Source organism: Bufo bufo, chromosome 1 (assembly GCF_905171765.1).
Source record: "Bufo bufo chromosome 1, aBufBuf1.1, whole genome shotgun sequence".
Classification (NCBI taxonomy): Eukaryota; Metazoa; Chordata; class Amphibia; order Anura; family Bufonidae; genus Bufo; species Bufo bufo.
This window is the reverse complement of record NC_053389.1, coordinates 720,375,729-720,402,773: the sequence shown is the minus strand read 5'-3', so window position 1 is coordinate 720,402,773 and position 27,045 is coordinate 720,375,729. Positions and strand designations below refer to the sequence as shown.

The window sequence follows — 27,045 nt, the reverse complement described above, 5'->3', positions numbered from 1 at the left end:
GACAATGCTCCATCACACGCGTCCAAGTACTCCACAGCGTGGCTGGCAAGAAAGGGTATAAAAGAAGAAAATCTAATGACATGGTCTCCTTGTTCACCTGATCTGAACCCCATTGAGAACCTGTGTCCATCATCAAATGTGAGATTTACAAGGAGGGAAAACAGTACACCTCTCTGAACAGTGTCTGGGAGGCTGTGGTTGCTGCTGCACGCAATGTTGATGGTGAACAGATCAAAACACTGACAGAATCCATGGATGGCAGGCTTTTGAGTGTCCTTGCAAAGAAAGGTGGCTATATTGGTCACTGATTTGTTTTTGTTTTGTTTTTGAATGTCAGAAATGTATATTTGTGAATGTTGAGATGTTATATTGGTTTCACTGGTAAAAATAAATAATTGAAATGGGTATATATTTGTTTTTTGTTAAGTTGCCTAATAATTATGCACAGTAATAGTCCCCTGCACACACAGATATCCCCCTAAAATAGCTAAAACTAAAAACAAACTAAAAACTACTTCCAAAAATATTCAGCTTTGATATTAATGAGTTTTTTGGGTTCATTGAGAACATGGTTGTTGTTCAATAATAAAATTAATCCTCAAAAATACAACTTGCCTAGTAATTCTGCACTCCCTGTATATGAAATTAAGTTCAACAATATAAAAAGGCATAAAGTGTAAACAATGGCATAAATCATAGTGCAAGTTAACCCTTCCAAGTGCACTAAAGTATGGAGTTGATGACTTTGCATACTAGCAGTAGGAGAAAATGTCCACAAACATCCATAGTCCAAAGAACCCAAGGCACTACATGTGGTTCCTATGAGCAATGTTCAATATAATTAGCAGGGTGAAAATGGAAATTGTTTGCCACCATTCTAGAAAAAAATGTCCAGTGCTCATGAAACATAATATCCAAGCAGTCAAATCTTTGCATTTTGGGTTTACAATAGATGACCAACAAGGAATCTGATTTCTGTGCTGGTTATTTATGTGTGGCCATAATACCCATGGTTTTCTGGTGGTATTTGTTATCTCTCCAGTCCTCATGTACAGTACATGTGCATGATATATGAGCTAATCTGAAGGATAGAGTTATGTAATCTAATCATCTGGTGTTTGGTCAGTGCGTGCAGGAATTAGTCATGTCCCTGCTAGGCAAGTGATGGAGACTCTTGCTCAAGTGTACAGAGTACAGATGCTGAGATACCATGCCTATTAAGTAACAAGTGTTCCTGAGCCTGGGGTTTAGGGTAAACTGAAGTTGTCCCAAGCGAAATTACTAATTAAATGGAAGGAATATGGCCTGAGTTCATTTGATGTGTAAGTTTCCTAGATCAGGAGGCGTAAAGTGTATGAGATGTGCCAACTCTACTCTGCCTTCAGGACACAGAAGTGATGTCAGAGTAATTCTTGGTAAACAACAGCTTGGACGCAGTTTTCATGGGGGAGAAGAAATACAACAGATATAGTTCAAGTGATGCTATTCAGAGTCATTGCAATGTGATTTGGCACAGGCACCACATCATGAAAGATAAAATAGGAGATGGAGGCAGAATGGATGTTATTCTTCTTTCTGGTGACGGCCTGGACCTTGTCTTGATACTGGCACTATTATACTAAATGTAATCTGCCAGCTCTTCACTTTTCTCTTGACATCACAAACCATGGTGTGTTCCCTCTTCACATGGCGATTGTGTGAAGGCCAGGGCCCAGAAATTTACACACTGTTTGGAAAAGATTCCAGAATTTGGTTCATTTAAGATGTCAGGTTATGGCGTGTGAGTTCTGTGCTATGTGTACTATGTGCACTACAGGTGAAACTCGAAAACTTAGAATATCGTGCAAAAGTTCATTTATTTCAGTAATGCAACTTAAAAGGAGTGGCATTAATGCAACTTAAAATTAGAATATTGTGAAAAAGGTTCAATATTATAGGCTCAAAGTGTCACACTCTAGTCAGCTAATTAAAGGGGTTCTGCACTTTGTTTAAACTGATGATCTATCCTCTGGATAGATCCTCAGCGTCTGATCGGCGGGGGTCCGACACCTTTAACCCTTTAAATATAATAAAATAACAATATATTTATTCTGCTAATTCTGTGCTTAGAAGTACAGTAGACAATCTTATCTGTGAATGGCGGCCTTGCCTGAACGATTGTGCATACAGAAATAGCTGTATCGGAACAGGACCGCCCACCGGACTCCTAAATCTAGAATGAGCATAGACTTAAATGAATGAATTATAAGTTATACCCAATCTTTTCCCATAACATTATATATCAATCTGCTCAGCTTCTCCTGCTCTATAACACGATGCTTGCAAGCTGACCTCCATTTTCTATGTGACAGGTTCCCTTTAAGCAAAAAGAATACATTCACTCCTGATAGCAAGTGAATTATCCAGGATTCTCATTATTTTTATTATGGTTATTGTATGTTGTCACATTGAAAACCACAACAGTTAACAGTCGAGGTCTTATCCTAGCAGTGACTACTCATACCAGTTACTGGTATACTAGGCTTTAATGAAGATCTTACAGAACTACAGTATGTAGAATGAAGCCAATATTTTTTTGGGGTGCCATTTCTGCAGATTCAGGGGTACAGTTAGATGCTCTGAGCAGCTCTCACATCGCAGGTTTGTGAGTCTGCCCTGTCGCTGGGTTACATTTCTGCTGCTGTTTATATTTTCCTGGCTCTGCTCCCTTTGACCAGATGTTTGAAGGTTCCTCCTTTATGTCTGTCACTTTGGAATGTCCCCATCACCAGCGTGGCCACATGTGCGCAGCATGCAGTCCTGACTGGGTCTGGGGAGTCATCAACTGATACTCATTATGGGGACCAGTAGATATGAGCGCATCTTTGGGTGCAAAAGCATATTTGATGTGTTTAGCAGTGTATATTTCCACCGTTCATAGGGTTACATTTCCTGCTAAGTTCATTGTTGCCCAGTGAGCCAATACACACACTCCCAGCACATCTGGTTTTGTGAGCAGTCTTTGGCTGCTGCTTCCAGTATCATGGATAGACTCCCAAAACTTTTTGTCTGCTAAAAATGATCCAAAACCTATAAAATGAAATGACATATCATCTGCTACCAACCTGCAACTGTGAACGTGCAGCGGATTCATGCCGCTATTATGGAACCAATAAGCCATACTAGGGAAGCATATACTTAATGGATAACATTCTCCTATTGTAACCATACAATATTGGAAGCATTCTCTAAATGTAAACTTCATGGAAATGTTAATTAATTTCAGTATTACAATCATGGTGGGATAAGTACCTCTGCACAAATTATAATTTTTATATAGGTTAATAAGATTGGCCTTCTTCGGAACACTACAGGCAAAACTGATATGGCTTGGTCCATGACCTGAGGGGGCAGTATACAGTAATATACAAAATTACTGTTACTGTGAACAGTTAAGCACATTGAACATGAATGATCTCCAAAGGGCATAAAGTTAAAGATAACACATATTTTAAGCAAAAACAATTTTTTATTTTCGTCTTTTACATTTTCAAAATAACTAAAAGGAAAAGAGCACAAAGCAAAACTGTGGGCACTCTGCATGGTTAGTACCTGGGAGCACCCCCTTTGGCAATTATCACAACTTGTAAATGCTTTTTGTAGCCAGCCAAGAGTCTTTCAGTTCTTGTTTGAGGGATTTTCATCCATTCTTCCTTGCAAAAGTGTTCCAGTTCTGTGAGATTCCTGGGCCATCTTGCATGCACTGCTCTTTTGATGTCTATCCACAGATTTTCAATGATGTTCAGATCAGGGAACTGTGAGGGCCATGGTAAAACCTTAAGCTTGTGCCTTTTGAGGTAGTATATTGTGAATTTAAAGTATGTTTAAGATTATCATCCATTTGTAGAAGCCATCAGCTTTTTTAGTTATGTTTGCTTCAAGAATTTGATGGAATTTCATTGAATCCATTCCTGCCTCTACCTGTAAAACGTTTCCTGTGCCATTTGCTGCAACACAACCCCAAAGCATGATTGATCCACCCCCAAGCTTAATGGTTACAGATGTGTTTTTTCATAAAATTCTGTGCCGTTAATTTCTCCAAACATACCTTTGCTCATTGTGGCCAAAGAGTCCTATTTTCACCCCATCGGTCCACGGAACTTGTTTCCAAAATGCATCAGGTTTATTTAGATGCTCTTTTGCAAACTTCTGATGCTGAATTTTGTGGTGAGGACTCAGGAGAGGTTTTCTTCTCCTGACTCTTCTATAAAGGCCATATTTGTGCAAGTGTCACTGAAAAGTAGAACAGTGTACCACAACTCCAGAGTCTGCTAAATTTTCCTGAATGTCTTTTGAAGTCAAGCGGGGGTTCTGATTTGCCTTTCTAGCAATCATATAAGCAGCTGTTTCTGAAATGTTTCTTGGTTTCCCAGACCTTCTCTTGACCTCCACTGTTCCCGTTAACTGCCATTTCTTAATTACATTTCAAAGTAAAAAAACTGAAAACGCTTTGCTGTATTCTTATAGCCTTCTCCTGCTTTGTGGGCCTCAACCATTTTCATGTTCAGAGTTTTAGGCAGCTGCTTAGAAGAACCCATGGCTGCTGTTTTTTAGGACAAGGTTAGAGGAGCCTGGGTATTTCTAAAGCTTTGAAATTTGCATCAAATGGCCTTTCCTAATCATGATTGTGAACAAGCCTTAACCCTAACATGCTATTTAAGGTCTGAGACCTCAGTCAAAGTTATCTGAGCGCTCAAATCTCCTTGGGTTCCCGTACTTTTGCAAGGTACCCCTTTCCTTTTTTCACTCTAAAATTGTACAAAACCCAAATAATACACTGATATTGCTTAAAAAGTGTGTTTCATCTTTAACGTTATGCCTTTTGGAAACCATTTCATCTTCAACTTGCTTAACAGTTCACATTAACAGTAATTTTGCCTAAACATTTGCATGCCACTGTATTCTACCGAAGAACACATCCTTCTTTCATACATGGTGCCCTAAGGCACCACACTATGCATGATTCAGTGTATACATTTTGCCCAGCATTAAGAGCTGACCTGTAGTTTTGCAATATATGTTCTTTGCAGTATGGCTACATGCCTTGAGGATAAAAATCATTAGGTATGCATATGTTATTTAGGTCGAGTTCACATTACTGTTAGCTTTCCTTTCTTCTGATCCATCTGAAGAATAGAATATTTTTTCAAAAACAGATCCAAAATTTTGAGTATCTGGTCTGATCAGTTGGTATCAGTTTTTGTCAATTCTATCAGACATTAATTGATGGGAGTGCTGGCAGTCAGTCCCCAATCAATCTGATATTGGTGATATTTCCTTGGGATAGGTCATCAATATTACTCTCAGAAAATCCCTTTAAATTTCATTACACCATCTACTACGTATATAGTAGTACAGTAGTGTAATAAAAGACTAGCCATTACAAACCATTAAAGGAGTAATTCCATGAATCATTCTCATACCACAAGTCCTGAAAGGCTGTTAACAGCTGTTTTAAAGTAATTTATAAAAGTTTCCCTAATAAAAATACATTTATAATTATTCTCTGCTTCAATGTTTCCCATTGGTTCTGCTGCTAATATGTGTTTCGGATGATTCTAGACAGAATCGGTCTGCCGCTGACAGTACACTGCCTTCTGACTCCCTTTGCAGAATAGGTCATCTGAATTATACTGCCGAGCTATTGTACAGGCTCTGGTCCTTCCCTGAAGGCTGAAAACTATTTCTATTGGCTGCTCTGCAGCGAACAGGGGATCACTATGTACAGACCTGGATGTGGGAGAGAGTAGCTGAGCATGCGTGTCCACCAGCTCAGTGGATGGTAGTTCACGATGCTGTTCACTTTGACCAGCAGGTGGCGACATACTATGTAAGCAAATGTTATTCTGGCATAATTTGAGACAAATATTGGTGTACATACTTTGCACCACATTTATTATTTCAGACACTTTTTTGACGTGTCCAACAAGGGAGCTTAATATGAGTCACTAAAAATGAACTCAAATTTTGGCGCACAATTCGGGTGTAAAGTAAGCCAAATGTGAATGTCGACTAGCCAATCTAAGGTCTCATGGACACAAACAATTTTGAACTTGTGCGAGTTCTGTCGGTGAAAAGCTGATGTGTTTCCCTCAGTTTGCTTTAGTGTTTTCTGCTAATCTGTTAAATTTGTGCATTTGTTTTCCACACAGATGTGCGTCATCAGTTTTCATGTGTTTTTCACATGTGAAAAAAATGAAAGAATAGCACACTGCATCTACTAGAGATCATCAATGAAAAACCCTGTGCTTCGCTGTACCACTGACTTGAATGGGCATGAAAAGTGCTGCAAAAAATAGAAAGTGCTGCTTTTTTCACACATATTGATTGTGTGTGAGATTAAAAACACCAATGGGCATAAACCCATTTACTCTAATGGGTCAATTTTCACTGCAGGTGTGTTTTAAACACAGATGGCAACCGCACGTGAAAATAACTCATGTGCCACCATTAAATGTTTTTTTTTAAATATAATTCAGCATGAAAAACAAGTTACTTTTGTAATTTAGTTTCTGTTACAAAAATTCTTTAGTCGCGAGATATTCACTTTATTTCATTATAATGGCACCACCTGGTGTTTAACTGTATAGTAATGGGCATGTCCACCTACTGAGGTGGTCACACATGTTCAGTTCCATCCTTCAACTGCCACCAGCTGTATCTACGGTTAAAAGCTGGGACAGTCACAGGGAGATAGCTGCAGCGGAAAGGACGTGCCTCTTTAGAAAGCACACACCCCTGAACTGTCAATCTAGCGGAACAATGAATGGTGAGCCCTCTGGATCCATGTGAGGTACAGGGCTGGTTCTAGCTTTCTTAGAGACTGTTATGTACTATATGATGTCTGATTTTAATTTTTTACATCAATCAGTGGGATAACTCCTTTAAAATTCTGTCTGATTTAACATCCAGCATCAGCCACTTTGATAAACCTGTCACATTTTTTGACTGTCTAGTCTAATTTTACACTGTCTGAAAGTTAGACAGGATTTGAGAATCCGTCCAAGTCATTATAACATTTGAAGGGACAACCCCTTTAAATTAAGAACCCGACTTGCAAGGATTACTATTCAGTATAAATATTCCCAACTTTCTTTCAATGGTACTTATTTAACCAACATAGATATGTATATGGGGGGCAATTTTAGATTGTGCAGTAAATGCATTCAGATCATAGTTATCATGTACTTTGTGCTAATTTAGTGTTGAAGTGTTGGCTATGGAGCAAAAAAGTTGCAACGATTTTTTTTCCTGCCATAGGGAAACATTGTGGGTTTGCTCCATGGTTGCAATTGCATGAGATATAACCGTAATTGCATCTACATAGCCCTAGTGAAGTGGACTGACATATATAAGTTGTTTCTTTATGGCTCCGGTGACTATGTGAGCCATGCACCCAGGGCTGCCATTGTGGTGGCGTGGGGGTGAGGTACCTGTATGGTCATTGCTGATTGTCTGTTTGTTCTAGCCAACATACTACCATACTGTACCTCACTATACACTGGCCATGGAAGGGAACACTTGTACTGCAAACCAGGACTAACAGGTAGTGAAACATATTACATAGCTAATCAGAATGTACGAGATGACCAGTGACGAGGAGTCACATCAGAATCAAGCACGTCTGGGGGCAATCCTTACTGGGCTGTGTGTGCCAGTATGGATATGTCACAGTGTCTGTAATATTAAGAAATAGTGCTTGCAGGGTTCATGTTACTTCATACGGCAGAGAGAGGTAGAGAGCTGAGTAATTTCCACTGGTGGCAGCCAAGTTAATAAAAGACTGGCAGCTTGCTCTATGGAGGTTTATGTGAACGCGAATGTTACCCCAGCACATACGGAAATTGGACTGAAAGCTGAAAGTTTCATTCAAGCTGCATTCATGAAAAAAAAACGAAACTACTAAAACAACATTAGACTCTCACTTTGTCATTTCTTATTAAGGAAATTGGTCCAATATTACATGTCTCTGTGATTGGCAAAAGTATGTGAACCTCAGGATTATCAGATAATTTGAAGGTTAAATTAGAGTCAAGTAGTTTCAGTCAATGGGATGACAATTAGGCATGAGTGCTCCAGTAGTAATAAAGCCCACCACAGTGCTCTTCAGTAGTTATAAAGCTCACCATAATGCCCTCAGTAGTATTAAAACCGCAAGTAGTAAATATATGCCCCTTATAGGGCCCTCAGTAATACTAATGCTCCCAGTAGTAATGATGCCCACCACAGTATGGCCCAGAAGTAATAATACCTGCCTATAGTGTCCTCAGTTGTAATAAAGCCCCCATAATGTGTGCCAGTAGAACAAAAAGGCCCCTATAGTGGCCCCAGTAGAACTTATGCCCCTAATGTGTGCCAGTAGAAATAAATGCCCTCTCATAGTGCCCCCAGTAGTAGTAATGCTCCCTAATGTCTGCCAGTAAAAAAAAAAATGTCCACCTATAGTGCCGCCAGTAGTAAAAGTGCCCCCTAATGTGTGCCAATAGAAAAAATGTTCCCTTATAGTGCCCCCAGTAGTAATAATTTCCATTTATTGTGCCGCCAGTAGAAAAAGATGACCCCTTATAGCGCCACCTTGTTATAGTAATGACCTCTTCCTTTTATAGTTGCCCAAAAGCATGCTACAAAAGAAAATAGCAAACACAAATTTCTGTCAGCGATGCAGTGCAGGACACAGGCCTCTTCCGGCTCAGGCTGCGCGATGATGATGATTTCATTGCGCCGCCTGTGCTGGACTTTAATAGACTATGGAAGTGAGTGGTGAGGCAGGGAGACCTTGGCTTCAGTGCCCTGCCACAGCATACAACTATATCGATGTCCAAAGTATGGCGATACAGCTGAATATCAAGAGACCCTAGCAAACAGCAGTGAAACACTGCTAGGGCAGTCCTGCGTACGGCGTGTACTTATTTTTGCTGAAAATGCTGCCTTACATATATCCATGCAGAACAGGGCTGCCATCATTGGTATGGAAAATAAAAATGCCATTGTGGAATCCAAGTGCAAAAAAAACTACATCAGATTTTCACATAAGTCCTAAAAGTAGAGAAAGATAACCGAATCAAACAAATCAGTCAATAATATTAGATTTGCTAAAAAAAAAATGGCTGCACAACTTTACACATACAAACAATAGAGCTGAGAAATGGGGATCATTCTAAATGAAGGTGGTATTATACCTACTATAAATGGAAAAATAGAAGCTCTTAGCGCACAGTTTGATCAAACATTTGTCGGGCCCATCTACCAGGCGTCAAGGTGGCTTCCACAGATGGGTACCTAACACTAATATACCGCCTCTCTTGGACTTATCTAAGCCTACATTTTCAGGACAGTGAAGGAACCAGCTACATTTGTACTCTGCTCAGAAGCCCCAGGCAGATGGGTGTTGCTCAGTCTAAAAGAGGTGATACCCTCAATATATACTGCAAGAAATTTAGACTAGCACATTCATATTCATAGTCACAGGTACATATCCATAAAGCAAAGCTTCCGCAGACGGGTACCTGACCATGTTTGCATTATGGATATGCACCTGTGACTATGAATATGAATGTGCTAGTCTAAATTTCTTGTAGTATATATTGAGGGTAGCACCTTTTTTAGACTGAACACGCGCATCTGCCTGAGGCTTCTGAGCAGAGTATAATTGTGGCTGGTTCCTACACTGCCCAGAAAATTGTAGGCTTAGGTAAGTCCAAGAGAGGCGGTATATTAGTGTTAGGTACCCATCTGCGGAAGCCACCTTGATGCCTGGTAGATGGGCCCAACACACGTTTGATCAAAATGTGTGCTGAGGGCTTCTATTTTTCCATTTATAGTAGGTATAATACCACTTTAATTTAGAATGATCCCCATTTCTCAGCTCTATTGTTTGTATGTGTAATGTTGTGCAGCCATTTTTATCAGCCATGTTTGCTTTATGGATACGCACCTGTGATTATGTGTATGAATGTGCAGGTCTAAATTTATTGTAGTAATATTAGATTTGATCATTTATTTCTTGACTGATCTAATATCACATGCCTGTAAGTGGCAACAGTATATGAACCTTTACTTTCAGTATCTGGTGTGACCCCTTTGTGCAGCAATAACGGCGACTAAATGTATCTGGTAATTGGTGATTAGTCCTGCACATAGTCTTGGAGGAATTCTAGCCCATTCCTCTGTACGGATTACTGTAGCTTCAGTTCTGCTATGTTGGTGTTTTACTCCCATGAACTGCTCCGAAATCAGCAGATTCAACCTCCTATCCTCTACTGGAGGATGGAATTGCATACATGGCAACTGTCTTTTCAGGATGTGATCTTTCTTATTATCCTGCACCTTTTAAGCTTGGAATGACACGTTCCAACTAACATGTAAACTAACTGTTGTCAACGTTAGTCATACTCTGTAAATCCTGTCTAGAAATCTGATACCGGTTGGGTGTGAGTGGAACTACTAACCTCAAACTTCTGTGTAACCCACAAGCTGCTTCAGCATGTCACTTGTGGTTTTCATGAAACCTCCTGGATCTTACAAGTCTCTTGGTCATGTCTTTACAGTTACAAATAAATAGATATGTCCTTCCTTAGCTTTGCTCTTTAGCACATGAGGACATGTCCTTGAGAATGTGTTTTTAACCATTGTCATCCTGTAGAATTACATTAGAACCAATCAGATGACTCCCGGATGGCGTTGAATGCGCTTGTCAGTATTTAAGGGGTTGGCTCAGGATTTAAGCTTATCACTTGTCCTGTGTATAGGTGAGCGATGGGGGTCCTGTGTCCCATATTCTCAATGGAGCAGTGGTTGATCATGTGCTCTGGTGCTTCATTGCTATCTTTGGGACTGCTGGAGACTATCAAGCACTGTACTCAGCTTTTCTTCAGCAGTCCCATAGAGATGAATGGGGCGGCAGTGCACATGATCAAACACCGTTCCATTTATGAGAGGGACACAAGACCGCCATTCTCGTGATCTGTGTGGGTCCCAGCGGTCAGCTCTCCACCAGATACTTATCACCTATCCTGTGGAGAAATGTAGCTTGCACTGGTTCAGAGTTATAGGGCGTGTATTATAGACCAGAGCTACATTCACAATTCTGGTGCTTGCTATTGGAAGCAGTATACATTTCTAACGGCTAAGCAGAGTTTTCTTCCATCAGATTACTATACCGTATCTGGTGTAAAGATTACATTTCCAAGACTACCTTGTCTAAGTTAGAAATCAAGCACTGTCCATGTACGGCGCTTGGTGATGGGCTTTAATCCCTAAGCGCCGTACTTGTGTGGTGCATGATTAAAGCTCCTGAGCTTGCAATCTATCAGGAGCAGGTCGGGTCCCTCATCCCTGTGGGTCTTAAATGTGATCATTTTAGTCGAAAAATTCCCGCCAAAACTGTTGTTCTGTAGACTAAAAATAGGTTAACTAGGACCAGACTGGGTCAGTGCAACTAGCAGTGACTAGGTCAGGCTTTCACAGTTATGTACACCTTTGGGGGCAATTTTTTTTATATTATTGCATTGTACATTTTGACTCCCTTTGGCCTAGTTCACACAAACTTTTTTTTGCGAGTGTACGGGCCGTTTTTTTGTGTTCGGTATACGGTTCGTATACGGAACCATTCATTTCAATGGTTCCGCAAAAAAAAACGGAATGTGTTCCGTATGCATTCCGTTTCCGTATTTCCGTTTTTCCGTTCCGTTGAAAGATAGAGCTTGTCCTATATTTGGCCGTAAATCACGGGTCGTGGCTCCATTCAAGTCAATGGGTCCGCAAAAAAAAACAGAACACATACGGAAATGCATCCGTATGTCTTCCGTTTCCGTTCCATTTTTTCTGAACCATCTATTGAAAATGTTATGGCCAGCCCAATTTTTTCTATGTAATTACTGTATACTGTACATGGCATACGGAAAAACGGAACGGAAAAACGGAAAGGAAACGGAAACACAACGGAACTCAAAAACTGAACAACGGATACGTGAAAAACGGACCGCAAAAAACAATAAAAGCCATACGGTCGTGTGAACTAGGCCTTTCCCTGTACAGCTCCCTCCCTTTCCTTATCTGTGACGGCATTTTTATTAGAAGAAGTAAGTTGGACTTATCTTATTCATAGATTAATTATGGCATAGATAAGTTTGATTTTAGTATTTTTGTTATTAGTATGATTTATAATCCCATGTTACTTTTAGCTGTATTTCACTAAATGATGATTGTATACAGCATTTGTGTAATACATTGTTCTCTGCATATGTAGTATGGGAAAGCAGGTTTCTACCAAATGTCTGATATTTACAGGATTTTCGTTATTCTCTTACTTCTTGCAGGTTGGTGGTTGGTGCCCCCTTTGATCAAAATGGAGCCCAGAGAACAGGGGACATCTACAGATGTTCCATCAACAATGATACATCTACTGACTGCAGCAAGCTTGGAATCGGTAAGTGACATACCATCATTTTTTTGTTCTACCTCAGACTTACAGGTTACACCTATCAAATATGTATATACAGTTCTCTTTAATTTATTATAGACATATAAAACATTTATTACTTCATGGTGTGATTGCACCCACTGAGTTATCTTCTGTAAGCCGTATAATTGTCCCTCCTTTAGACCCTCTCAACTACAAAGTGGTTTTCTGACATTTAAAGGAAATGTCACATGAATTTAAAACTTTTCTTACTCACTTATTTGCTTATCTGGAGGACTTTCTTCCTTTTCTGTGGGTGGGCAGCAGCTTACATGAGAAAGTCAAGCACCTGTATATCCTAGTCACGCACTTCAATTAGTTCTTGTTCATTTCTCCTCCTCTGCATACAAAATGGTGGAAGGTGGATCAGGAGGATAAACAGCAGTGGGCGCTACCAAAGACAGAATTGTTATGCAGATAAAAAAAGGACTATATTTTTTATTGCATATATATTGCAATAATATTTCTTTTGAAATGCTCCATTAATTGCTTAGTATTACTTTTTGTGGGATTACTCCTTTAAAAGTTATGTGTAAGTGGATTACATGCAGTAATATATATTACTAATCTACTGTCCATAGCTGAGATTCCTCTGTAAACCAGTTTCACATGCAGTCACATGTCAGTGCTTCTGGTGTTCATATCCTGCTTTTATGATGTCTAGTACTCTGCAAAAATTGGTTATCACACTTCTTCCTGTAGTATAGGGAAGTTACATATCACATGCTCCACTGTTTCCTGGCTCTCCTTCTCTCTACCTGTTTCAGGAGGGAACATGTTTCACATGCTGGGCAGCAGATAAGGTAGATTAAACTAGCCATAGAATAGCACTGAAGTCTGTTAGTAGCAGATCTATGTTGTGTGTTACATTAACGAATAGTAGATGAGCAAAGCCTTGTCTCAGTACCAGATATGTATCGTGTGAGAAGGCAGTGAGTAATTAGATCATTACCTTACACCTATTAATACAGGGGCACACAGGCAGCTGTAAATATAAGCAATGGCTATAAGAGGGAAGAGGAATCATGGGAATTGTAGTTTTTTACATGGTGATCCCACCCACAGCAAGCCCTGGCAGCATCAAAACAAAGGGGCTGTACAGATATGGGCACAATAGTGAATAATCTAACTATGGTATTTCAGACACATATAAGCAATTTTCAATATTTTCTATCAGCTTGGAAAACCCTTTCAAAAATATGCATTAATATATTTTTTTATTCAATGCACCTAAATAAAAAGTGAAGTATGTAAAATTGATATGCAGACCAATGTGTCTTCTTAGTTGCAAACTACAAACAAACCCTGTGTGGGTTCCTGGGTTTACATGCCCTGCCATTTGGGATTAAAATGTTGCCAAGTACCTAATGCAAGGTAGCAGGAGTTAAAAAAGAAATGAATCAGAGCTTCACCGTAGAATTAGATAACACCCAGTTTGTTTGTAGTCGGTTACCATGGAAACACAGAGGTTTACATGGCTTTAGACACAAAACTGTAGAACAAAGTTGCCTCACTTTTCATTTTAAATGTATTAAAGCAAAAAAAAATTATAACAATGTTGAAAAGATGGCCATATGCTTTAAGCACAGCTGAGAGGGGGAATGTGACACATTTCTCTGCTTCCCAAACTCTACAACTCTTTTGCTGGCACCTCACTAAACGCTGAATCACTTTTATAGGGCATCTGGAGCATCACAAAATATTGAATGCATTCTTATTCACATTGTCTACTAGCACACAGGATGCTTTCTTTGTCAGAAACATACAGTTGCAAGAAAAAGTATGTGAACCCTTTGGAATGATATGGATTTCTGCACAAATTGGTCATAAAATGTGATCTGATCTTCATCTAAGTCACAACAAAAGACAATCACAGTCTGCTTAAACTGATAACACACAAAGAATTAAATGTTACCATGTTTTTATTGAACACCTTATGTAAACATTCACAGTGCAGGTGGAAAAAGTATGTGAACCCCTAGACTAATGTCATCTCCAAGAGCTAATTGGAGTGAGGTGTCAGCTAACTGGAGTCCAATCAATGAGATGAGATTGGAGGTGTTGGTTACAGCTGCCCTGCCCTATAAAAAACACACACCAGTTCTGGGTTTGCTTTTCACAAGAAGCATTGCCTGATGTGAATGATGCCTCGCAAAAAAGAGCTCTCAGAAGACCTACGATTAAGAATTGTTGACTTGCATAAATCTGGAAAGGGTTATAAAATTATCTCCAAAAGCCTTGCTGTTCGTCAGTCCACGGTAAGACAAATTGTCTATAAATGGAGAAAGTTCAGCACTGCTGCTACTCTCCCTAGGAGTGGTCGTCCTGTTAAGATGACTGCAAGAGCACAGCGCAGACTGCTCAATGAGGTGAAGAAGAATCCTAGAGTGTCAGCTAAAGACTTACAAAAGTCTCCGGCATATGCTAACATCCCTGTTAGTGAATCTACGATACGTAAAACACTAAACAAGAATGGATTTCATGGGAGGATACCACAGAGAAAGCCACTGCGGTCCAAAAAAAACATTGCTGAAAGTTTACAGTTTGCACAAGAGCACCCGGATGTTCCACAGCAGTACTGGCAAAATATTCTGTGGACAGATGAAACCAAAGTTGAGTTGTTTGGAAGAAACACACAACGCTATGTGTGGAGAAAGAGGCACAGCACACCAACATCAAAACCTCATCCCATACTTTTTACCATGTTTTTATTGAACACACCATGTAAAAAGTATGGTGGTGGGGGCATCATGGTTTGGGGCTGCTTTGCTGCGTCAGGGCCTGGACGGATTGCTATCATCGAAGGAAAAATGAATTCCCAAGCTTATCAAGACATTTTGCAGGAGAACTTAAGGCCATCTGTCCACCAGCTGAAGCTCAACAGAAGATGGATGTTGCAACAGGACAACGACCTAAAGCATAGAAGTAAATCAACAACAGAAGGGCTTAAACAGAAGAAAATACACCTTCTGGAGTGGCCCAGTCAGAGTCCTGACCTCAACCCGATTGAGATGCTGTGGCATGACCTCAAGAAAGCGATTCACACCAGACATCCCAAGAATATTGCTGAACTGAAACAGTTCTGTAAAGAGAAATGGTCAAGAATTACTCCTGACCGTTGTGCATGTCTGATCTGCAACTACAGGAAACGTTTGGTTCAAGTTATTGCTGCCAAAGGAGGTTCAACCAGTTATTAAATCCAAGGGTTCACATACTTTTTCCACCTGCACTGTAAATGTTTACATGGTGTGTTCAATAAAAACATGGTAACATTTAATTCTTTGTGTGTTATTAGTTTAAGCAGACTGTGATTGTCTATTGTTGTGACTTAGATGAAGATCAAGTTTTATGACCAATTTGAGCAGAAATCCATATCATTCCAAAGGGTTCACATACTTTTTCTTGCAACTGTACATTAACAATGAGGTCTGTGGTAGCTTGGTTGTCTGTAAGGTCTCTGTGGTAACTCAGAGGTTTCTCAGGTCTCTGTGGAGGTCTCAGAAGTCTGTGTCTCTGGTAACTGGAGGTCTCTCAGGCAGGGTGACGCTGTCCAACGTCTCGGAGCGAAAGGACAACATGCGCTTGGGAATGAGCCTAGTCACAAATCCAAAAGATAATAGTTTTGTGGTAATGTCATGTTATATTATATAGTGTGACTGTGCTGTACTAATGCTTTTAGCTGTCTATCAGACTTATGCTGTATAGTGCATTGCCGCATGCCATATATGGGCCTCTCTACTATGGTTAGGATATTTTGCTATTATCCCCTTCCCCTTAACCCTCCTTGCATGTGTAACCGATATGCAAGGCTGACTTGTGACTTCTCTTGCCTTGGCACTGCATTTAGTAGCTCTTGTAGGAATTATTATATTTTATGATTCAGCCTTGCATTCTAAAAGCGCTATATTGTTCTATATATTTTATATACAATATGTTTTGAATGGACAGTCAAAGTGCTGATATATTTTATGTTGCAGGCTTGCAGCCCACTCTGGTCCCATGAATGTGGAAGTTCCTATTATACTACAGGAATGTGCTCCAGGGTCAATGCCAATTTTCGTTTCTCCAGGATTGTGGCTCCTGCTCTTCAAAGTAAGCTTAAGAGGTTGTACTCTTTTTGTGTAGACCTGTAAAGGGAGGCATACTTACCTGCTCCCCTGGCCTGGGTCTTGGCTCCTTTCCTCCCCAGTCTCAGCCGCCTTGCTCGGGTCCCCCACTGTCAACATCTGCTTGCACACCGCTGCAACCAATGGCTGGCCATATTGGTGACCCTTTTGTCATGTCAATTGGTCACGTTATGTAGGGAGGGTAGGTTATTGCTGTGGCCAAAGTTTGCCTGGAGGAGATTGACTTCATTCACCATATTACAATCCTACCAGGCAGCATACCTAGTTTAATAGGGTTGATCATGGTGACTGACATGCTCTTTAAAAAAAATGTTCATCTAAGCATGTATGTGGTGTGAATGAGAGAATGAATGAGCTATTGCAGCTGCTTATCTGATCAGGCATGTTCATATCCAAGTCAGGAGGTCCCATACACATTAGATGGTTGACTGATCAGAGTGATGGCTGACATAATCTAAGAGTACTTTCACACTTGTGGCAGAGTGATCCGGCAAGCAGTTCCGACGCCGGAACTGCCTGCCGGATCCGTCAAACCGTATGCCAACTGATGGCATTTGTAAGACTTATCAGGATCCTGATCCATCTTACAAATGCATTGAAATGCCGGATCCGTCTTTCCGGTGTCATCTGGAAAAAACTGACCCGTCATTTTTTTTTTCACCTTGTTTTCAGTCTGCGCACCGGCATTCCGGTATTTTGAATGCCGGATCCGGCAATAATACATTCCTATGGAAAAAAATCCGGCATTCAGGCAAGTGTTCAGTTTTTTGGGCCGGAGATAAAACCGTAGCATGCTGCGGTTTTATCTCTGTCCTGATCAGTCAAAAAGACTGAACTGAAGACATCCTGATGCATCCTGAACGGATTACTCTCCATTCAGAATGCATGGGGATAGAACTGATTAGTTCTTTTCCGGTATAGAGCCCCTGTGACGGAACTCTATGCTGGAAAAGAAAAACGCTAGCGTAACATGTATGGCCAGCTATATATGTAGTTAATAAACATGAAATACATGAGAAATTCTCTTTAATATAAACAGTGCTATATTTTCCTACCATAAATATGATTTCTTTTATCACATTTGAGGTGGATACATCCTTTAGAGAGGTGAAGACTCAATGATCTGCTCTTAGCATGGTACAATATACCTGGCTAGTTCTTAACTCAACATTTTAAATAACTGTAGTACAGATGCCATAGAGCTACAAAACTTACTAGCACACTCTCTTTCATTAGAATGTCCAACTTTCATGGATATTGTCATTGTTCTGGATGGATCCAACAGCATCTACCCTTGGGAAGAAGTGCAAGGCTTCCTCATCAGCATCCTACAGAAATTCTACATTGCTCCTGGGCAGATACAGGTATAAATGTTAAAAGGGAAATCCTCTAATGTATCAAAGCTGCATTAAGCCTAAGGGTAGGTTCACACTTACTTTAAACTGATCTGGCAGGATGTCTCAGCAAAGAACAGCTTGAGTTCACCGGATCCAGCCTAGCCGGATATTACCAGAGCTTACTGTGTCCGACTTACCCGGATACTGCCGTTGACTATAATGGGGTCCGGCAGGGATCCAGCCACTTTTTGGCATGAGTGCTGGGTTTTGACCGGATAAAAACCATTGCATGCAATGCTTTTTCTTTGGCCAAAACATTATGCCAGAAAGTGGCCAGTTCCCCAACGGATCCAGCCTAGCCTAATTGACTATAATGGGATCCGGGGGGGGAATGTGGCGGGAAAAAAAACCCATTGCATACAATAGTTTTTGTTCACCATAACCCAGCATTCATGCTAGAATGTGGCCAGATCCCCACCAGATCCCATTATAGCCAATGAGGTCCGGTGGTGAACCGTAGTATCCGGCTACGTTGGACCCGGTGAGCTCCAGCAGGCTGTTCTCCCCCGGAGCAGCCTGCCCGATCTGTTTGATGCAAGTGTGAACCTACCCTAATACTTTCTTGTGTTGTGTGATAGGTTGGAGTGCTGCAGTACGGAGAGAAGGTGGTCCATGAATTTTTCTTAAAAGACTTTCGCTCAGTGAATGAGGTGGTGGATGCTGCTAAACGTATTGAGCAAAGGGGAGGAGAAGAAACTCGAACTGCTTTGGGGATTGAGAAAGCCTGGTGAGGATATATGGACTTGTGTATATGGAGAAATGATATGTATTTCATCTTCAGTTCTGAACCTCTATGTATGTCTCAGAAATGCATGAGAATAAGCATTGATACTTCTGATCTTGCATAGTACTGAAGCTTTCCAGCATGGTGGGCGAAAGGGAGCCAAGAAAGTGATGATCGTTATTACAGATGGAGAGTCCCACGACAGCCCAGATCTGAAGAGAGTAATAGAGAGATGCGAAAGAGACAACATAACACGTTATGCAGTGGCAGTAAGTAGATGTCTCTACTTATGGAACCTTATATTAAAAGGGTTGTATGAAACAGCACCACTCTTTTCCATGGTCAGCCTCTGGTATTGTGGGTAAAACTCTTTTACTTGAATGGTGCTGAGCACCATTCAATCCAATACTAATACAGTGGACAGAGTATAATATGCTTTTCTTTATTCTCAGGTTTTGGGCTATTATAATAGGAGAAAGATTAATCCTGAAGCTTTTCTCAATGAGATCAAGTTCATTGCCAGTGATCCTGATGACAAACATTTCTTCAAAGTGACAGATGAAGCTGCTCTGAAGGACATTGTGGATGCACTCGGTGAAAGAATATTCAATCTAGAAGGAGGTATATTTATCTGCACACATTTCCCTGACAAGTAATTTTCAGTTCTTTTCTGTACAATGCATGTATTACACATATATTATTATGTACATATGCAATAAGCCCACTTAGTTCTAACTCATCCTGATGTACAACAAGTCCTGAGTGCAAAAATATTCAAAGTTATAAGTACTAGATTTCTAGAGATGGTCTTTGATCCAGGTTGTTATTCACATTTGGAATCAGAAAGAACTTTTCCCTAAGATGAGGAAAATTGTCTTTCACCATATCTGGGTTTTTGCCTTCATGTGGGTCAACTTTGCAGGCTGAACTGGGTGGACATATGTCTTTTTCAGCCTTACAAACGATGTTACTCTTTAATGTCGATGAAACAGATCCAAAAGGTCAAGGTGGCTATTATGAGCTGTTAGTATTTCAAAGATACAGGATGTACTTCGCCGGCATATAACGGCTCAAAGTAAAACTAAGTCTTGTGTAGGATAATTTGGGTATTTATATCTGTAGGGCAGGAAAAGAGTATTCGGGGGTCAATGGAAAATAGGATATTTTGTTTCATGTAGACCCTTATAGCTCTCTATGTAGATCAGTATATTTGAGAAGAAGAGAGAAGGATTGTTCTGGATGTGGAGACGTTGGAATGTAGGAAGTGGGTGCTGTAGAGTGCCCTGCCAAGATAAAGAACCACGATGATGTGATAGCAGTGTACATTGTTGAGCTGGAGTCAAATAAGGACTATTGGGGTAGATATTTTAAAACTTTAAAATATTTTAATGTCTTTAAAATCTGACGGCCTGAAATGTTCCCCTAAATGTTCTCTTATATCATTATCTGTTTTTCTAATCATATTGTTTTACATTTCTCTAACTGTAGTTATATTGAATTATATTTTAAACCTGTATCCATTTTAAACACATCTTTTGTCACACTTCATTTGCAAGAATTTACAGAAATGCTTCAGTTCCTCAAGTTATAATTATATTTTAATTGCAGGAACCAATAAAAATGAGACATCGTTTGGGCTTGAAATGTCCCAGGCTGGGTTCTCTTTGCATGTAGTGGAGGTGAGTATAGAGGTTTGTAAGGTTATATACAGAGAGGAAATGGAAAATATTACAAATAATAAGAGTGCCCCATATCAGTCAAATCATATTCCAAATAATATACCGCTAGTGAAGATAAAAACCTATTACCTATTGATTAGTTGGTTGTTTCAAAGCAATAAAATCACAAATTATCCATGACAAATATGCCTAGATGCAACAATTAGCCCAGATTTACTTATCCTGCAGATGTCATAAACCTAGTGCTACACACTAGCCAGTGATGGCTAACCTCCAGTTGTGGTGAAACTACGACTCCCAGCATGCTCCATTCATTTCTATGGAGTTCTGAGAACAGCCAAGCAAGTGTACATCTTGGCAGTTGTAGTTTTGCCACAGCTGGAGTGCCGGAGGTTAGCCAACACAGCACTAGACACTTTTCTCTCACTCTATACCAACTTTTGGTTGGCTTCCTTTGAGACAGAAATCTATGCCAGAATTGTTGCGCAATTTGGGCGCAAAAGCAAGAAAAGATCTTGAAAACCATGAGAAATTGATACAATTAACTATGGCATAGACAATACAAAGTTGACGTTCACTGTCAGCCTAATTGACTATATAAGCTTACCTTTCCTAAATGCTGGTTGAGTGATATCTTAGCCACAGTCAGCCCTTTACTCAGGCCTGGGCCTCACAAAATGACCTCATAATAACCTGAACGTCAGGTCCAAGTCCTCAAGCCACAAATACATTTCATAAGTGGATGAATTAAATGTTCCCTATTTCTGTAAAAATTTTCTCCCTTTCTTGGCTTCTTTGTGGTTTGGAATAGAAGTTATTGTATTGTGGGGTTTCGCTCTGGTAGATAGGGTAAGCGGACACAGTACAGAGGCAAAAGACTAATTCTTAACGCAAAACTTCAGTGTTTATTCACACTTGAGGCAAATGCACAAAACAATGTGTTACTTTGCAGTCTTGGTGTTTACTTCACACACAATGGAAAGTACATTTTGGTGTTATTTCACACAAATTGGAAAGTTCAATATAAGACAAGTCACCTTGATTTCAGTTCTGCCTCCAACAGTCCACGGCAGGCTTTAGGGGGCCTGTTTCCTCGGCCCTTAGGTCTCAGCCCTCCAACGTAGCACCAAGCCTCAGATCCCAACACAGAGATCCTGCTGCTGAGCCCAGCTGCCTATTTAAGGACAGCCAGGTGCTGCCAAAAACCCGGACCGGCAATTAAAATCCAGTCCGGTATTTGACCCCACCTGGCTGTAAATCAGTCCAGCAGCACACGCTGGGAGGAAAATACCTGTTTTCCCAGACCTTTCCCCTCACTGTGTCACAGTATAAATTATATGTAAGGGATTAAAAAACTTTGTAAAATGGCAAAATTATCTTCCTCGTGATGTTAAAATGTGCTATACATTGGGTTAAACACAACCACTGATGTAGTGATCTTCATAACGATTAGTTAAAAGAGTTGTCTCATTTAGAAAACACATTTTTAAAGGGGCTTTCCGGTGCATTTTAGGTAATCAGTCCTTTGTACTATCCTCCACTGCACTCACATGGGCTGCAGACTCTTCCCTCTGGGTCCTGAGTGGATGTGTGCCCTTTTCTTACTGTTCAGCTGCATAATAGTAAATGCAGCTGAACAGGAAAAAAATAGGCACCCAACTGGATGAGAACCAAGCCCACAGCCTATGTGAGTGCAGTGCAGATAGTGGAATTGCCAGAGTGAGGGACAAGTAATTACAAACTAAATTATCTTTGTTCCACAGGATAGTACAAAGGAATGATTACCTAAAATGCCAGAAGAACCATTTTAAATAGCTTATTAGAAATGTGTGGATTGAGAGAGAAGAGGACCTCCATCAATTTGCCAAAGTGAACAGCAGCTACAGAGAAGGTCTCTCTGGATGATCCAGCATGTCTATGTCTTATATAGACAATCCATTTCTTTTAATGGACACCATGTAATGCTTCATTTGAGCTGTGGTGGCACTGCAGGAAAATTGCTTTTAGGTTCTCCTGCAGATTACAGCTGATCACTAGGATCCCAACAGTGAGAAAACCTATGAGCAGGTTAACATAACTTGGAGCCATCTAAGAAAAAGGGAATTACCATAGCCAACAATCATTTTGTGATGGACGTGACTCATGTACAATTCTATGCTCATGTACAATTTTGTAGACCAGTGTTCTGCCCATATCAAATGTAAGACTTGCATTCACCAGTTATTTATATGTGACAAATTTGTGGCATGCACTTTCTTTCTAGGATGGGATTTTGCTTGGAGCTGTTGGTGCATATGACTGGAATGGGGCTGTTCTGAAAGAGACCAGTAGCGGGAAGGTGATACCTCGAAGAGAATCTTATCTCAAAGAGTTTCCTGATGAGCTAAAGAACCATGGAGCTTATCTTGGTAATCCTGGTAGATAGAAAGTCAACAGATTGTGACCATAGATAACTTTTCTCTGTATTCTGAACACTTCTTGTGTTGTTAACTACCGTAGATGTTAAAAAAAAGAAGGAATTTGGTTATATCATGGTAATTTTTTTAAACTTTGCTTACTAGACTTCTTTATGACCAAATTAGAAAATGAAAAAGTAGTATATGATGTTTTACACATGGGCCCTCTCACTTGTCTCTGGCTGCTTTTATATTAGATGGCCTCCAAGAAGCCATTGCTATGAAGCCTGGCAAGAGCAGGTGGGGAGTGGGACCGCTCGTCCACATTTTGCTCAAATGCTAAAAACAGCGCTTGGAAAAGGGAGCATTTCTTGGTTCCCTGGTCTGTGTGTAATGCTGGAAAGCCTCTCATTTCTGATGATATTGGGTTGAGGAAATTGGAGGTCTTTGCTTAACCAAGAAGGACACCTTCTGCCAGATAGGAATTGTAGTTTGAGCATAGGTTGGAGATTACTGATCTACGGTACAGTAGGACTCGAGTTAACTGAGGGATTGAAAGCTACCTCATAGTCATCTGATTGTGATAATGTTCACTAAATGAGCTGAGATGGTTGGCCTTTTTACAGCAGGTCTTACATTTTTCATTTTGAATATAATAAGTTATCGGCTCCAGCCAAATGTGTCACCTGGCAGCATATAGACCTGGACAAACCTGTCTGCTTATACAATTAGAAACCAATGAGGCGTATAATATCAAATGTATTCAATCTTGGCAAGTCATAGTTACCCATAATGGAGTTTACAAACTTAAATGCCTCAAGGTGAATTCCGCTAATATAGAAAATTCATCTTCAGCTTTACTTGCCTAGATCCCGTCTCCCCTTAAAACCTCTATTGGCTCAAAACACATTTTTCCCCAATTTCTCTCAGATTTATTAGCGACCCCTTACATCTCATCTGATGGGCACAGTCTATACCTTCACATGAACTATGTATCTATTTGTTGTAAGACACTTCTAGGAGATATAGGTCATTAATTCTAAAGGCTTCCTAATAATATTTGGCTCAAACAGTTAACTTTTATGGCGGGATTTCGCCTATCAGTAAATTACCCCATGTTAAAAACAGAGGATTATGGGCCTTACGAGTTAATTCCCCGCTCTGAATTTTGATCTATGTCTTGGAACATCACTTGGAAAAATTGAGGGGGAAATATAAGTGTTTTATATCCGCAATGTCCAGGATGGATCTTATTGCTTTGGGTCCTGTGGAAAAGACGTCTGGCCTCCTGCCTGGAGTTGCTCACCACACCACCACATTTGCTGCAGGGGGAATGTGTGAGAGCTGCTCCTGCATTAGTATTGTTTTACCCCCATACCTCAGGCTTGTACAATAATGTTATGGAAGGCACCGAGCCAGTAGTCGCAAACCAAGCTTTGCAAAAAACAAAAGTCCTCTGCCCGGGCAGAATCTTCAAAGTATTCCTCACCTTTAATGTTAACTCTTCTCACTTCTAGTGGTATTGACTCAGCAATTTCACAGAATCATTTAAATAACTGAGAAATTTTATAGCATATTGCAATAGACTTCTTACAGAAATGTATCCTCAAAGATCATGCTATAGACCTGGCCATACAGCATACGTCATGGATGAGACATATATATAGATCTATATATAATCTTCTCAAGTGAGGCTAATCTCTGTGCACAGGGTTGCAAACATAGGTAACTTGTATATACCTCTGCAGTCCTATCCTGTTATTGACTTTTATTGTCAGGAAATGCTGTCACCCCTCATGACATGTCTGTTTTAGGCCTCATGCACACGACTGTATGTATTTTGCAGTCCGCAAATTACAGATTCTGTCCATGCTGCATCTGCATTTTTTGCGGGCCCATTGACTTCAATGTGTCCGTGGTCCGCATTTTGCAGGCAAGTATAGGAATCTTCTATCTTTTTGTGGAACGGACATATGGATGCGCAAAGCACATGGATCATCCGTGTGCTTTCTGCATCTGTATGTCTGTTCCACAAAAAATGCAAACCACGTACCCATTGAAGCCAATGGGTCTGCAAAAAAATGCAGACCATGCATGGGCTGCATCTGGATTTTGCGAATCTGCGATTTGCATGCCACAAAACGGCATTGTGCATGGGGCCTTAGTAACTATTTGCATTCACCATCAGTGCTGCCAGTATCAGACTGTGCATGGACACACCACCAACTGGTAACACCTAGATCAGTGGTGGCAAACCTATGGCATGGGTGCCAGAGGTGGCACTCCGGGCCCTCTCTGCGGGCACCACGCCCTGGAAAAATTTGCATACTGGTACGCCTTAGACTTTTCCTGCCATTCATCAGCGCAGGACGCACTATGAACAGCACAGGCGGCGCACTGAATGTAGGCAGGATATTATAGCTAAATAATAAAGTACATGGAAGATATACTATATTGGACTGTAGTATTCAGGTTACATTGTGTTGGCACTTTGTGATAAATCAGTGGGTTTTGGGTTGAATAGATAGATAGATAATTAGATATGTAGATTAGATCGATAGATAGATATGTACTGTGTAGATTAAATAGATAGATAGATAGATATTAGATAGATAGATAGATAATTAGATATTAGATAGATAGATAGATAGATAATTAGATATTAGATAGATAGATAGATAGATAGATATGTAGATTAGATCGATAGATAGATAGATAGATAGATAGATAGATAGATAGATAGATAAAGGGATAGATAGATAGATAGATAGATAGATAGATAGATATGTACTGTAGATTAGATAGATAGATATTAGATAGATAGATAGATAGATATTAGATAGATAGATAGATATTAGAAGATAGATAGATAGATATTAGATAGATAATTAGATATTAGATAGATAGATAGATAGATAGATATGTAGATTAGATCGATAGATAGATAGATAGATAGATAGATATTAGATAGATATTAGATAGATAGATAGATAGATAGATAGATATTAGATAGATAGATATTAGATAGATATTAGATAGATAGATAGATAGATAGATAGATAGATAGATAGATATTAGATAGATAGATAGATAGATAGATAGATAGATAGATATTAGATAGATAGATAGATAGATAGATAGATAGATAGATAGATAGATAGATGATAGATAGATAGATAGATATATAGATAGATAGATAGATCGGGGTAGGTTTTTGGCCTAAAAATATATACACCTGATGTATTGACAAAATGTGGTGTGAACTTGGGCTAAGCTGAATGGGCTGGTGTGTGCAGAATTATAACCTCGCTCTCTATACACTTCCAATCCTTGAAATTTCGACTAAGCAGCCAACCTTTTTAAAACAAGTAAACAGCACAAATGTTAAATGTTGATTTATCAGAACTGGTGTAAAGGAAAACCGGCTTAGTTGCCCATAGCAACCAATCAGATTTCATTTTTCAGATTTTCTTTGTAAAATGAAAGGTGGGATCTGATTGGTTGCTATGGGCAACTAAGCCGGTTTTCCTTAACACCAGATTTTATAAATCTCCCCCTGTTTCATAGACCATAGAATACATTTACATTCTCTGATAGTCTCAATGATCTCATTTAATACCATACAATTTTAGATTTGGGAACCACTAGTCGCTCGATTATTATATAGGTCTCACTATGTCGTCAGTGCCTGATATTTCTTAGGTTGATCATCATCTCTATCTTGGGCAGGTTACACGGTGACATCTGTTATGACACCACAGCGAGTCAGATTGTATGTTGCTGGAGCCCCACGGTTCAACCACACAGGAAAAGTCATCATCTTCAGCATGCAGGGAATGGACAACAATCTCATCATCCACCAGTCTCTCGTAGGGGATCAGGTAATCCCATGACATGACGTCAGACCTGTAATCGGGGGACTGGTACATTATGTTCTGACTCGACAGTGCTAGTACACTAGCGACATCCCCATTTCTTTTCTACCATAGTGCAATGGATGATTATGACTTTTTATGATTTTCTTCTGTCCATGGTAGATTGGATCATATTTTGGCAGTGAAATTGGCTCTGTAGACGTGGATGGCGATGGAGTAACTGACGTCCTATTGGTTGGAGCACCAATGTTCTTCAGTGATGGGCGGGAGCGTGGTCGTGTGTCTGTATACCTCATGAGAGAAGTAAGTGTCTGGACAACAATTATGGATGTCATAGAGCAGGGATGC

At 40.0% G+C, this 27,045-nt stretch overlaps 1 protein-coding gene across 5 annotated transcripts in view; it reads left to right on the top strand.

Moving 5' to 3' along the window:
• Positions 1-27,045, top strand: part of ITGA11 (integrin subunit alpha 11) — a 139,255-nt gene that overhangs the window by 55,350 nt on the left and 56,860 nt on the right. For 2 of the 5 annotated variants that reach the window (XM_040414321.1, XM_040414322.1), the window contains exons 3-12: positions 12,357-12,466; positions 16,477-16,591; positions 17,863-17,990; positions 18,602-18,750; positions 18,872-19,016; positions 19,200-19,368; positions 20,356-20,426; positions 22,690-22,834; positions 26,552-26,703; positions 26,860-27,000. In XM_040414321.1, coding sequence (XP_040270255.1) covers positions 12,357-12,466; positions 16,477-16,591; positions 17,863-17,990; positions 18,602-18,750; positions 18,872-19,016; positions 19,200-19,368; positions 20,356-20,426; positions 22,690-22,834; positions 26,552-26,703; positions 26,860-27,000 — 1,325 coding nt within the window. Of the gene's footprint in view, positions 1-50; positions 56-12,356; positions 12,467-15,981; positions 16,127-16,476; positions 16,592-17,862; positions 17,991-18,601; positions 18,751-18,871; positions 19,017-19,199; positions 19,369-20,355; positions 20,427-22,689; positions 22,835-26,551; positions 26,704-26,859; positions 27,001-27,045 lie in introns of those variants that run through there. The other 3 variants (XM_040414323.1, XM_040414320.1, XM_040414325.1) reach the window with 3 other exon arrangements.